The sequence below is a fragment of the Trichosurus vulpecula genome, chromosome 2, assembly GCF_011100635.1.
Source record: "Trichosurus vulpecula isolate mTriVul1 chromosome 2, mTriVul1.pri, whole genome shotgun sequence".
Lineage (NCBI taxonomy): Eukaryota > Metazoa > Chordata > Mammalia > Diprotodontia > Phalangeridae > Trichosurus > Trichosurus vulpecula.
The window spans coordinates 195,243,548-195,258,609 of NC_050574.1; the positions used below are offsets into that span (position 1 = coordinate 195,243,548).

Below are 15,062 nucleotides of genomic sequence, written 5' to 3' on the forward strand. Positions count from 1 at the left end.
CCGTATAGTTTCTACCATTATCAGTAAAACTATTCATTTATAATATCAAACTGTCCACCTTTGAGAATTTTTCTATATAGCAGAAATAGTGTAGACCTTTAATAGTAATTGGAATGAGGTAAGCTTATTTAAAGGTTTCTCCAAAAAAAAAAACAAAAAAACTCAAACCCAAAATTGATGAGTTTTATCAGTAAAAGGCCCTGTAGAAGATGTTTGAATGGGTATTATTCTAAGAAAAGGTGATTTTTCTCTTTGGCTACAGTTTTATTAACTGTCGTCTTCATAGATTTGCCATGTGTTGTCCACTGTGTGCAAGAAAGAAGGTCTCAATCTTCCTTCAGAGCTGGCTCATAGGCTTGCAGAGAAATCCTGTAGAAATCTCAGGAAAGCCCTGCTTATGTGTGAAGCCTGCAGGGTGCAACAGTAAGTCTAAATGAGAAGTTAATACAGCTAACTTTTTTCATTAAAAGCACATATATCTTTATGTCGGTTTCCAAAATACAAAGGGATCTTTTTTTGTCATGCAGGTATCCTTTTACTTCAGATCAAGATATCCCTGAGACAGATTGGGAAGTATATCTGAGAGAGACTGCAAATGCTATTGTCAGTCAGCAGACTCCTCAAAGGTAAGCAATAAAACTTAAGTATTGTAAAAGTAATACACTAGATAGCAAAACCATATCATTTAGGGTAGTTAGGATTTTTAGAATTTTTGTGGTCTTATATAATTTTAATATAATTTAAAATTAAAATTTGGTCCTAAATCTGTATTTAAAACCTTAATGAAATTGGTTAGATTAGCTTGCAGAAATCTGGTAATTCAAAAGAGTTGGCTAGAAATAGATAATAAATAAACACTCTCCTACCCTTTTTATTAAACCCTTGATGTGTGAATGTACTGAATTTATGTATAAATTATAACCACTACTGGAAGTCACTTGGAATTCTTTTATATTTCTCACATCCATCAAATAGCTGACTTAATATTTCTGCATAAAAATTGCCAGCTTCCCTGACTTCTAGTAGTTCAAAGAACATAGCTATAATGTGTAATAAGGGTTCAAAGAGCTTTCTCTTGGCCTGTTTTGCTAACTAAACAAACCTGTTGCCTTAAGTCAGCTCTTAAGCTGCCCCAAAATAGTTTTCTTTAAAGAAATGCCTCAGCTTTGAAGGTCATTGATTTTAAATTAGACAAGAGCAAGGGTTTCCCCTCCCTTCCTTCTGCTCTGATGTTAGTGAACCACTTTCCAGTGTTCCATTTGAGGAACTCTTCAAAGAAATGACAAAATGTACTGTGAATGGACACTGGGCATTCTTTAAATTAGGTGATAATTATTATTAGCATAGTGATTTGTGGTTATTTAGATAAAGCTTAAATTTTGAAAACTTTTGGTTAACATTTTAATTTTTATCCAGTAAAGCACATCTTTAGAATTATAGACTGTTAGAGCTAATGGGGGCCCTTAAATTGAAGGCCTGACAAGTTGAATGATTTGTTGAGAGCAACAAGTTAGTGCCATAGCCAACACTTTGACACTGGTCTTTAGACTCCTAATCAATATTGTACACTCCATCATGCTATCTGTTTAGGGAATGGCTTCTTTACAAGAAACTTGCATACCATTTTGGAAAATGATGTTCCATTCAGTAATCTCAGTTTCAGAGGAAAATTGCTTATCAAGCATCCCCTCACAAAAGGTGATGAGGTCTTTTCAGAGTGTTTGTATTTTGTTTTTAAAAGAAAGTTAGTTTTTAATTAATTTAACAAATTAAATTTTAATATAATTTTATATAAAATAAATCTATCTAATTTTCAAATAAATTAAAATTTTGAATAAGTTAATTAACTTTTTTAAATAAAAAGGTTAGTTTTAGACAATTAGTTGACACATGAGAAATTTTGTTGCCTTAAGGGATATTGACAGAGACAATGCCTTCACTTGATAGACTTGTCTCATAGTCACATTTTGTTACCATCAGTTTATTACTGTTTTATATAACTATTATATAATATATATATATATATATATATTATATAACTATTCTGGCTGTTGGCATCTTTTACTGTAATTTTCTGAAGAGATCTTGGCAACTAAAAACATGCTTATATAATGGAGAAGTACTGCTGTTTCTTCCTGAAGATGATGATATGGTTGTTATTTCCATTGTAAGATATAAAAAACAGTCTTAGTTGTACAGTGAAAAGAGTGGAAGGCAACTCTGGCTGTTTGTTTGTATAAGTGGTGCCAATTTCATTTTCTATTAGACTAATACAAAAAAAAAAGAATGATGAACTGCTGCTACCAATTTGAGTCTTTGATTTTTTTCTATAGTGATTATGGCTTGATTCTAGTTTTATATACCATCCTGGAAGGCAGAATTTCCTTCTAATATACAAAGTGCAGGATGATTTTTTTGTTATTTAAAAATTACCAGGACAAATGTGTATCAGAGTTATATGGCTGATTATGTATCAACTTTTCAGATTAAAATAATTGAAGAAGTGACTTCAGCACTGTTAAGTGATATTTTAATACTAATAATTATACCATATTTCTATATCTTATGTCATAATCTTGTTTTAATTCTGATTCAAATCTGCCAGCCCAACTGTTACAGATACTGGTACTGTGCAGGTTCATAACTTACAAATAGGAGAGACTTGGTTGTGCTTTGTAATACTGTGGCAGGATTCCTTAATTTGTGAATTGCTAGTCTTAGAAACATGATAAGACGTTCTTTTTACTAAATCACTCACTGGGGACTTTTTCTATTATATACAAGCCTTTTCTTTTAAAGTAGCTAATAAATTCACCATGTTGCTTTCAGAGCTGCCTTGCTTGTCTGTGATTCCTACCATTTTCTTCTGTGTTTTTGAAAAATGTGTTTCAGTGGCAATCCCTGCCCCCACCCCTGCAATACTTTTTTTTTCTTTGTTTTCTCTTTTATTTTTTGGCAACCCTATCATGATTTCTCATTTCCCTCTTCTCTATTGAGGGGGAAAAAAAACACCTTTGCTACAAATATGCATACTCAAAGAATACATATGATCCTTCAACTTGAGTTTCTTCACCTTTCTCAGGAGTAGGTAGTATGTTTCATCATTTGTTCTGAAATCATAGTTAGTCAGTGCATTGATCAATGTTATTATTATGTAAATTGTACTGATTCTGCCCCCTTCACTCTGCATCAGTTTATCCAGGTGTTCACAGGTTTCTCTGAAACTGTCCCTTTCATCATTTCAGCTTGCTTGCTTCCTTTCTATTAGGTCTCTCTTTGTCACCCAGCTTGGAATTTCAGTGGCCACTCATGGGCCTGACAACACTACTGATCAGCACAGAACCTTTGGTCTTTTTTGTTTCCAACCCTGGGCTACTTTACCTCTCCTTAAGCAGCCTGGTGGCCTTTAGTGTGGACACCCAGTCAGCTTTAGAGCTCAAGCAAATTTCAGCTTCCCAACCAGTAGTAGGGAATATATTTATGTGCCACCACACCCAGCATCATTTCTCATGGCACAATATTTCTTTACATTCATATGCCATAATTTATCCAGCCATTCTCCAATTTGTGGGGATTTTCTTAGGTTCCCATTTTTTGGGATAATGAAGGGAGCTGTTATAAATATATATTTTTTTCATTTAGGTCCTTTTCTTTTATCTCTTTAGGGTATAAGTCTAGTGGTGTTAATGAATAGGTCAGCAACTTTTGGGGGTATAGTTCCGAATTGCTTTCCAGAATTGCTAGACCAGTTCACAGCTACATGAAAAATGCATTAGTTTGTTTTCCCATTGCCCATTGGCATGTTTTGGCAGCAGAGGGATCATGTTGGGGTGGTACCTTCAATTCGATTTATTCTAATAGGAAATTTTGTTATATTCTGAAATATAATTCAAAACTGGCATTGGAGAGGCTTGTAGCCATTGGGGGTGTGGCAGTGCTGAGGAAAGAATTTATCTGAATTTTTAATGGAAATCAATGGGCAAAAATTCACTTAAAGTATTGTCACAAATAGCTTGTAAAGCTGTGCTATACTAGAAAAAGATCTGAGGATTACAGTACGTTTGGTTAAATTAAAGTCACCATTGGAAAAAAAAAATTTTAAATCCAAATTTTTCTTTGCTGCAAGTGACATGGAAGAGAACTTTATTTTTAAAATATATTTCTCCCTGTATCCTTCTTTCCTTTTCTCCCTCATAGGTAATCATCCCTTATAACAGATTTTTTAAAAAGAGAAAGAAAATCATCAAAGCCAAACAATATATCAAAAACTGACGTTCTATGCAATGCATCTATAGACTAAACATGCTGTCCCCCATCAACCCCCAATTCCCCATCCCCCATAAACACATACCTCTGCAAAGGGAATTTCTCTTCTCTTGCCTCTTGTTTGAGGCCAAGTTTATTTTTTGCAATTTCACAAATTTTAGTTACAATTGTTTTATGGTTCTTTCTATTTACATTTTTATAGTCATTGTGAATTTTGTTTTCCTGACTGCTTGCTTCATTTTGCACTAGTTTATCTAAGTCTTTTTCGTGCTTCTCTGTGTTTATCATGTTCATCATTTCTTATAGTGCAGTAATGTTCCATTACATTATGTACCAGTTTGTTTAGCAATGCCTCAAATTTTGTTTTCAGTTCTTTACTGTAAATGTTTTTGTTGAGCCTTATTTTGTCAGTCATATCTTTGGGGTATATAGCAAACAGTGAAATCTCTGGGTCAGAGGGTATGGGCAGTTTAGTCACTTTATTTGCAGAATTCTAAATTGTTTTCCAGAATGATTGTACCGATCCGCAGCTCCACCAGCAATATAACAGTTTTCTTGCCTCTAACTCCTCCAACTTGGATTATTCTCAGTTTTTGACATTTTTGACTTACTACATGAAAGTTCGTGGTTATTATGATTTGCATTTTCTTATTAGTAGTCTGCAACATTCTTTTGAATAGTTGCTAATACTTCTCAGTTCCTTTGAAAACTGTTCATATCCTTTGATCACTTTATTGGAGAATAATAGTTGTTCATATATCTTAGAACCCTTGTCAGAGATATTTGATAACAATTTTTTTCCCCAGTCATCTACTTCCAGAGGAAGAGAAACTTGAAGTATCTGTTTCATTATTTCATTGCTGAACCTCAGACATAATTCTTTTACATATCTGATTATTATCTTCCTAGAATAATGCAACATAAGTAAGTGCCTTGTAAATAGTTTGATGGTAAGTTATTGTTTTTCCATATCTTTTATTTGAAACAGGCTACTTGAAATTCGTGGACGACTTTATGAGCTATTAACTCATTGTATTCCTCCTGAAATAATAATGAAGGTAATCTGATTTCTTCTGTTTTACTCTTATCACCATAGAAAATTGGAGGTGAGGATAAAAGTTGAGTACATCTGTGTGTTTTATTTCCCATCACTCTATTTTCAGTTTTTAATTTTAAACAATTGGATTTTTAATAGCTTCGTTTTTACCTTACATCAGGGATAAGGGAATTTTTCTGTTGAAGTCTGCTGACTGAGAAAATTTTGAGTGCCACATCTGAATAATAAAAATATGACTTCAGTTGTCTTTTTTGCCTTTTAAGAGGAAGAAGTATAAAATATTTAATTTACTGTTTTTAAAATTAAGAATCATACCATAATACCATAATGCTTCATTCATTAAATAAAAAGGATCATACAAATATATTGCAGTCCATGTTATGATTCTTAAAGTAGGAAGAAAACAGCAGAAGGGGAGATTCTTAGAGAAAAATAAAACAGGAAGAAAGGGGAGGAAGCTAGCGTTAAGGGAAAGAGGGCTGGGGGTTGGAAGATGCCAAGGTTTCCTCTTCCTTTAAGCCAATGTTCTCTTCATCCCAAACTACTATGTCTTGTCTATATGTAGCTCCTTGGTTCTGTCTTTTACTTGTTTAAACTTCATTATGCTTTGAAAAAGAACAAAATAAATCACAAACCTCACTGTGAGTCAATATGTTATTTTATAAATAAAAAATAGTATGTTATAGACCCTGCCTCTTTCAGACTTCTTTGGATCTGTTATCTCCATCTCTTAGTACAGATCGCAGTTCATCCAAGCCTTCTCTTCTCATACTCCTCTTATCCATGTGTCCTTGTAAATCCCCTGTAGAAAACCATCCAACTTGCCAAGGGCCTTCCGGATCCCATTCCTATTACTTCCAAAATATCATTCCTTGGCTACCACTTCCCTCTATGTGTCGTCTCCCCTACCCCATTAGAATGTAAGATTATTGAGGTCACCGCCTGTCTTACTTTATTTTGTATACCTAGTGGTCAGCACGGTGCCAGGAGCATAATAAGCACTTGCTAAATATTTTCATTCTCGGGTGTCATTGGACAACACATGATGTGCATTGTTTAAGTCTCTTCTGAAATCCTTCATTCTACTTTACTTGTGCATTTCTTCATTACATAATATGTTATCATATATATTATCGTATATTATGTTACAGTCTCCTCTCTCCCACCAAATGCTTCCTTGTTGTCCTTTGAGTGAACCATAGCTTTGTTCTTTGGAGACTCCTATTTCATGACTCAGAGCCACCATACATCATCATCAGAAAAATATTGATTTTAAAAAGATGGACCTTTGCTTCCAGGAAAAGTTTGAGGTCACTAAAAAGCATGCACCATCCAGTCTGTTTTCTTCCTCCTATTTATTTCTAGGCCCAGTTGACTGCATATTCAGGATCTATTCAAAATATTTCTTCGAATGGATAAAGAGCTGTATGATTTCCTATCCCACTGCATATCATAGTCTGGACCAATAAATATTCTTTATCTCTTTGGTTTTTGCTTTGGGCATAAGCCAAACTATTTTGAGTAATTGTGAGCCTCCTTTAGGTGCACCCTTCTTAGAATAATGTTTGTAAGTACATAAAACAAAATACATTTTTAAAAGAAATCAATTATATTTAAATACAGTTTAAAATATATTTTTTTTTTTTTTTTTTGCTTTTTGGCAGGGCAGTTGGGGTTAAGCGACTTGCCCAAGGTCACACAGCTAGTACATGTGTCAAGTGTCTGAGGCCGGATTTGAACTCAGGTCCTCCTGACTCCAGGGCCGGTGCTCTACTGACTGCGCCACCTAGCTGCCCCTTAAAATATATTTTAAAACCAAATTCACGGACCCCAGGTTAAGAATATATGCTGTCTAGCCTGAAAGGATCCTTTTGATCTTGTCATCTAGTGTGTTAGCTATTCCTCCCAGCTTTCTGTAACCTGCAGATTTGATAAACATACCATTTCTGCCCTAATCCCAGTCATTGATTAAAAATGTTAAATAGCGCAAGACCAAGACTGATCCCTGAGTACTCAGAGACCTCCTAACATGGTGACATTGAGCCATTTTAAAATCCATCTTAATTATATTACTACCCAATCTATAGCTTTCCATCTTGTTTATAAGAATAATATTAAATACTTTAACAAAAACTTTGTTAAATTCTTAGTAAACTATATCCACAGCATTCCCCTCACCTACTAGTTTGGTAATCTGGTAAGAAAAGGAAATGAGATTTGTTTAGGATGGATTGTTCTTGATAAAACCATGCTGGCTCATTATAATCACCATTTCCCTTTCTAGATGGTCACCAACTTTCTCTTTAATGATCTATTCCAGGATTTCCTCAAGCCTGGAAGTCAATGTCGTTTGCCTTTAGGTTGCAAACATGTTTTTTCCCTTTCCAAAATTCTGCATAACATTTTCCCTTATCCTGTGGTGCTCCTTTTGTTTTCCATGATTTTTCAAATAGCAGTCACATGGCTCAGCAATTATATCTGCCAGTGCTTTAAGAACTTAAGAAAGTAGATTGTCAAGGCCATGTGACTTGAATTCATCCAGGACAACTAGGTACTTTCTTACTATCTTCTTACTCGTCTTGAGTATCAATTCTCTCAGTCATTTTTGGGGGGGGGGTCATTTCTAGTATAAAGATAATTCTTTTTCAGAGAAAACAGAAACAAAATTAGAATTAAGCAACTCTTCTTTCTCTCTATTGCCAACTCTCATTTCCATCCACCATAAGCAAAGGTCCTATTTCTTCTTTGATCATTTTCTCTCAATATAACAAGAAACACCAAAAAAACCCAAAACAGAACCCTTTTTATAGTTCTTAGTTGTTGTTGTCCATCTCAGCTCATTCTGAACCTCAGTATAACTGATTTTGTTCTTATAGAACTATTCTATACACTTATGTTCATTTTCAGTTACTTAGCCTTCTTTAGATCTTCTATAAATTTCATCTTAAAATCTAAATTGGTTGTGCCTAAATTCTTTGTTCTTCTGAGTTGGTCTCTTTTGACAAATCTCATTTTTCCTCTTTAATGAAATTGTTCCTCTTCTTGGATTCAGAATTTCAGTCTTGAGCTTCTTATGAAGTCTTTTTTCCATTGAAGCATTTTAATCCATGGACTTCTACCTAACTTTCTTCTGAACGCTTTGAAATCTACTTTCAAAAATCTAGGGACAATATTAGATCATGCTCATATTTCCTGTCCTCTCTCACAGTGAGTGTCCACTTCTCTCTATGGTTGCCATCATTTTTATCCTGGTAACTTGTTTCTTCCTGTTAGTGAGAATCAGAACCAGAGTAGAATTTCCTTCCATGGTTTCTACTTTCTGAAAGATGAAATTAGCAGATAGAAGACCTAGATTCAAATCCCAGCTCTGCTACTTACTATTTGTGTGACTTTATGTCACATTTCATATTTTTCTTCCTCAAATCTAAAATGAGGAGATTGGATTAGGTAATCTCAAAAGTAACCCCCAGCTCTAAATCCCATGATCCTGTGACCTAGCATTTTTTCCTACTAGGTTTTGCCTTGCTTAGTCTTTTTTCCAGTTTGGAATGTGTATTACTTAAAATACATTTAGTTTTGTGCCTTTTATTAAATTTAAATTTATTTATTTAACATATTTGGTTTTCAACATTGATTTTCACAAAGTTTGGATTACAAATTTTCTCCCCATTTCTACCCTCCCCCCCACTCCAAGATGGCATATATTCTGGTTGCTCTGTTCCCCAGTCAGCCCTCCCCTCTATCACCCCCCTCCCCTCTCATCCCCTTTTCCCTTCCTTTCTTGTAGGGCAAGATAAATTTCTACGCCCCATTGCCTGTGTATCTTATTTTTTAGTTGCATGCAAAAACTTTTTTTTTTTTGAACATCTGTTTTTAAAACTTTGAGTTCCAAATTCTCTCCCCTCTTCCCTTCCCACCCACCCTCCTTAAGAAGTTGAGCAATTCAACCTAGGCCACATGTGTATCATTATGTATAACCCTTCCACAATACTCATGTTGTGAAAGGCTAACTACATTTTGCTCCTTCCCAACCCATCCCGCTTTATTGAATTTTCTCCCTTGACCCTGTCCCCTTTCCAAAGTGTTTGTTTTGATTACCTCCACCCCCATCTGCCCTCCCCTCCATCATCCCCCCCCTTTTATTTTATTTTTTTTATCTTCCTCCCTCTTCTTTCCTGTGGGGTAAGATACCCAACTGAGTATGTATGGTATTCCCTCTTCAGGCCAAATCTGATGAGAGCAAGGTTCACTCATTCCCCCCACACCTGCCCTCTCCCCTCCTCCCACAGAACTGCTTCCTCTTGCCACCTTTATGCGAGATAATCCACCCCATTCTATCTTTCCCTATCTCCCTCTCTCAGTATGTTGCTCTCTCATCCCTTAATTTCATTTTATTTCTTTTAGATATCTTCCCTTCATCTTCAACTCACCCTGTGTCTACTCTCTCTCTTTTACATATATATATATATATATACATATATATATATAAACACATATATATATATATACACACACATACATACACATACAGGAGAGATAATTTAAAAATTATTGGACTACCTGAAAGCCATGATCAAAAAAAGAGCCTAGATACCATCTTTCAAGAAATTATCAAGGAGAATTGCCCTGATATTCTAGAACCACAGGGCAAAATAGAAATTGAAAGAATCCATCAATCGCCTCCTCAAATAGATCCCAAAAAGAAATCTCCTAGGAATATTGTCGCCAAATTCCAGAGCTCCCAGATCAAGGAGAAAATACTGCAAGCAGCCAGAAAGAAACAATTTGAGTACTGTGGAAACACAATCAGAATAACCCAAGATCTGGCAGCTTCTACATTAAGAGATCGAAGGGCTTGGAATGCGATATTCCGGAGGTCAATGGAGCTAGGATTAAAACCTAGAATCACCTACCCAGCAAAACTGAGTATCATGTTCCAAGGCAAAATATGGACTTTCAGTAAAATAGAGGACTTGTGCCTTTTATTAATTCTTTATTTAGTGCATAGTTTGGAATAATGTAAATTTTTTTGATGTTGTAAATTATAGGAGACTCAGCATGATCCAGTGGATAGACTTAGAGTCAGAAGACTTGAGTGCAAGTCTTTCCTTTAATTCTAGCTAGGTGACTGTCAATAATTAATTTATCCTCCCCAGGTCTCAGTCTCTTCATCTATAAGATGAGGATATTGGTAATACCGTTACTGTTATGAGTATCAGATTAGATAGATGTGTAAAATATTTTGCAAACTTTCAAGTATAATATAAATGTTTAGGGTTTTTTCCTTGGTTTTTGTTTTTTGCAACCCTTTAGGACTTTGCTACTAAGTCATATGTAGATTTCTGTCTACTTCAGTTGAGAGTTCCCATGACAGGAATTCCCTTCAGACCAGGGGACTGTAGACTTAGAGGCAAAAGAAATCTCAGGAGCCCTCTAGTACAACACCCTCCCCCCCCCCACTTTTTATTTTACACATTAAGAACTTGAGGCCTAAGCAGGGTGAATGACTTACCCAAAGTTAGAATCAGAGGTGGTATTTGAATCCAGGTCCTCTGATTCCAGTGGTTGTTTCTTTCCATTGGACAAAGATTGTTTGCCTATTTGCCTAACTTAGAGAACAGTTCTCTTAGGATATGATGTATTTGTAGGAGATGATATTTTAATTAATGAAAATTTTTATATGTGATATTTGCTAGCACTTATTTTGTACTAGGCATTGTGTTAGACTCGATGGGTACAAAGATAAAAAATGAATCTATCTTTGCTCTCAAGTTGCTTGTATTCTATCAGGGATAGGCATGCATATTAAATAATCATACACAGAATAAATACAAGATATTTGAGGGCTTTAGCAGTTGGGATCGAGAAGAGCTTTGTGTAGAAATTTGCTTAAGTTCTGTTTTGAAGGAAGAGAGAGCTTCTGTATCAGAGATGGGGGCAAGAAGATTTAAAGTATTCCAGGTTTGGAGGGTAGCCCGTGCACAGGCTCAGGAGGTAGAATGCCTTTTGTGAAGGACATAGAGAAGGGCTCTTTAGAGGTAGGAATAATGTTATAAGAAGACTGGAAAAGATAAGTTGGGGCCAGATTGTGAAATGCTTTATATTTATCCTAAAGGCAGTAGATGGCCAGTGAAATTTTATCAAATAAAGGAGTTACATGGTCATATCTGCATATAAGAAAAATCAGTATGTCAGCTATGTGGAAGACTAATTAGAGTGGGGAGAGGAAGACCACTTCAGCTATTCCAGTAATCCAACAGGAGGTGAAGATGGTACTTGTACAATGTATATAGAAACTTTTATTTTAAGTTAAATGTGTATTATTTGAAAATTGCAGTGATACTGAGTCTCCTCCCACTTGGACTTGTAATTATGTATCCTAGCTGTGTGTATATTGTGTGTATATATCAGCAGAAGTTATGCATGTGTAAATTGGTTAAAAGGTAGAAATTTATAGACAGTGAAGGGAAATTGGTGTCTTAATTTTAATTGCTTCTTAATTACTAGTTATTTCTCTTTAGGGCCTTCTCTCAGAACTTTTAAATAATTGTGATGGACAACTGAAAGGTGAGGTTGCACAGATGGCAGCTTACTATGAACATCGTCTTCAACTTGGCAGCAAAGCCATTTACCACCTTGAAGCGTTTGTGGCAAAGTTCATGGCGATTTATAAGAAGTTTATGGAAGAAGGATTAGAAGCCATGATGTTCTAAAGTCTTTCAATCAGTAGCACTTCCCAGCATGTCCTAACATTGATGTTTTTCATATACAATTTATGTTGGTAGCACTATGGGTCAAATAAATTCATATTAATCATCCTGTTTTTTTAATATTAGTACCCGTGTGAAGTATTTGTCATCATCTAGAAATAAAACAATTGCTTCTAGACCATGTAGTCTAATGGAAGCCTATAACTATGGTGTAAAAAAGCCAGGGTAATGATCCTTTCTACTATTAATAAATTGTTACATGACATTGAGTTAGATGTGAATTGTTTTGTGTTCCTTGATTTTATTAGCCTACTCTTGCAGGAGGATTTAGCCTTGAATTTTGGCTCTGCCATTTGCTATCTGTGCGACATTGGTCAAGTCACTTAATCTCTCTGAGGCTTGACTTTCTTTTTAATAAAATGATGGGGTTGAACTATCTGACCATCGTTTTCTGGCATATCATTATTTATCATGGCTATGTGAGTGTTTGCAAGCTAGGACTAGTCACTGAACCAATATCTTGTATTTTTCCCTGGATGAAGAATTAGAACTTTGTGGTAACAGGTAAGAATTGACATCTAAATTGCAAAAAAAAAATGGCATTTATTAGCAGTAGAGTGGATTATGGAAAAGTTGAGTGTATGGTTGCCAATCTAGACTATAAAAAAGGAGCAGAGATTGAAATAGATCCTTAAAGATTCAAGTTTGTATTATTTAGCTATTTAGTAGTTGATTTGCATTTTAAAAACTGGTAAAAATGACATGATACAAATATGAAACATTGCATATAATTAATTTTTTTGGTTCAGAATACATTCCAAAAGAGGTGAAGTTTTAGAAATATATTTTTTAGAAGTGTTTGCAAGCTTTGCCCTGTACAACATTTTTCTTAATAATTTAAATGAAAGTATAGAAAACATGCTGATTGGTGACAAAACCGGGGATGGATTTATAAGACTAACAACAGACTCGGGATTAAAAAAAGAACTTGGTAGACACAGCTAAATCCCATGAAATGAAATTAAAGAGTGATAAAAACACAAAGTTCTATAATCAAGTTTTTAAAATCAAGTAACTTAAGAACATGATAGGAACATGCTTGGCAGAAGCTCGTGTAAAGGGTGAATTGAAGATTTTAGCTGACTATCATGTGGCTGTTTTTTTAAAAGTCCAAGGCAGCTTTAGGTTACATTAATAAAGATATATTTTCCACTTGATATGGGTAAAAGTCATACTGTACTTGGTGCTAGTCAGACCACATCAGGAGTACTGTGTTTAGTATGGGTTGTTATACATGCTTTATGGAGTTTGGAGGGAATCCAGTATGGTGAGGCTGCTGGAAACCACTTCTTGAAGAATGTTGGAGAGAACCAGGAATGATTAAAGAAAAGTAGGGAAAGATGAAATTCAAATATTTTGAGAACTGTCACTTGAAAGTAGAAGTAAGCATTTTTTATTCAGAGATCAAAACTAGGACCAGCTATAAAGAAAAGCTTTCCAGTAATTAGAACTGTTCAAGAATAAAGTTAGAATATCTTCGGAAGATGGTAGAGGGAGAAGTTTCCTAAGTGCTAATCCCACCGCTCCCCCCAACACCTCATACACACCATGTCAATGTAAGTAAAAAAAAAACAAAACAAAACTGCAAATTCAGAAAACAGTAATGACAAAAGAATAGTAAAAGAATCTTCTGCAATTTTGTAAGGCAACTCTTACAGAAAAAATAAGCAAAGACCAATTCCCTGGCTCATTCCAGAAGCTTTCACCTATGCTATGCACAGAATGACCTTAGAATCCTTATGGCTGCTTAATCTTAGACACTTGCCTTTTGGAATTTACCCCTTTGCTGTTTTGTAAGAACATTCCTGTTCCAAGGATATCTCCAGGATAAGTAGGACTGATGGCTCTGGGGCACTCCTGGAACATCTCCCCTGCTTTCCCAACTTCCTTAGTCCCTACACTGGCATGATGTCACCCTATGATACAAGAAGCTGCTTTGATTTTAGGTACCTGGCTGTCAGAGTTAACCCTTGGTTGTTTCACAGTGATTTAAATTTGGAGTTTCTTTTTTTTGTGTGTGTTCTGCAGATTCTCTTAATATGAACTTTGCCATTTATTTCCAATGTTACTCGGCAACTTTTCTGTTTGAATTTTTGTAGTATGATATTCATATTTTCTTTTTCATTACTTTTTGGGAAGACCTGTAATTCTTACATTATCCATTTGCTGATATCATCAAGTTAAGTATTCTTGTTTTGTAGTCATCTTTCAATCTTGTTTTTAAAATTTTGTTCTGTGATTTTATTTTCCGTAGAGGCATTGTGGCCTAGGCAATAAAGAACTATTTTTAAAGCCAAATCTGGGTTTAATTCTTGTCTGATATATGTAGGCTGTGTAACTCTGGGCAATTCATTTAATCTCTCAGTTATCTAGGCAACACTCTGTGGCCCTTAGTTGCAGAGAAGGTGCTGACTTGCACTGGTAGAAGTTTTCTCAACTGGGAATCTCCTATACCAGGATATAAAAGATCTTATTCCTATCCTCTCTCCTATTTTTCTTCTGTCCCTGCATATTTGATTTATAATCCTGTCATTTTCTTTACCATCTAGTAAAGATTATCTATTGGTATGAAGTGTGGGTGTTCTGCATTCTGTCACTTGAAGGTTAGACTTGTGATTTCTTTCTTAAAAACTGATTTCTTTGTAAAGCTAGCTGTAGTCATATGAAAAAATAGTATAATTCACTGTTGATTAAGAAATGCAGATTAAAACAACCCTGAGGTGCCACCTCACACCTACCAGATTGTCCAATAAGAATGAAAAAGAAAATAAATTTTGGAGAGACTGTGAAAAAATTGGGACACTAACGCACTCTTGGTGGTGTTGTGAACTGATCTAACCATTATGGAAAGCAATTTGGAACTATGCCAAAGGGCTATAAAATTATGCATACCCTTTGACCCCAGCAAAAGCACAAGTGGGTCTCTATCCCAGAGAGATCAAAGAAAAAGGAAAAGGTCCTGTATGGAC

The 15,062-nt window shown here is 35.1% G+C and overlaps 1 protein-coding gene across 1 annotated transcript in view; it reads left to right on the forward strand.

Annotated features, from left to right (window-relative positions):
- The window catches only part of RFC3 (replication factor C subunit 3), a 37,654-nt gene extending 23,266 nt beyond the window's left edge, over positions 1-14,388 (forward strand). Inside the window, exons 6-9 of the mRNA XM_036742546.1 lie at positions 287-423; positions 528-626; positions 5,255-5,324; positions 11,845-14,388. Of these exons, the coding sequence (XP_036598441.1) occupies positions 287-423; positions 528-626; positions 5,255-5,324; positions 11,845-12,036 (498 nt within the window). The 3' untranslated portion in view covers positions 12,037-14,388. The remainder of the gene's footprint in view (positions 1-286; positions 424-527; positions 627-5,254; positions 5,325-11,844) is intronic.
- Positions 14,389-15,062: the final 674 nt, after the last annotated feature.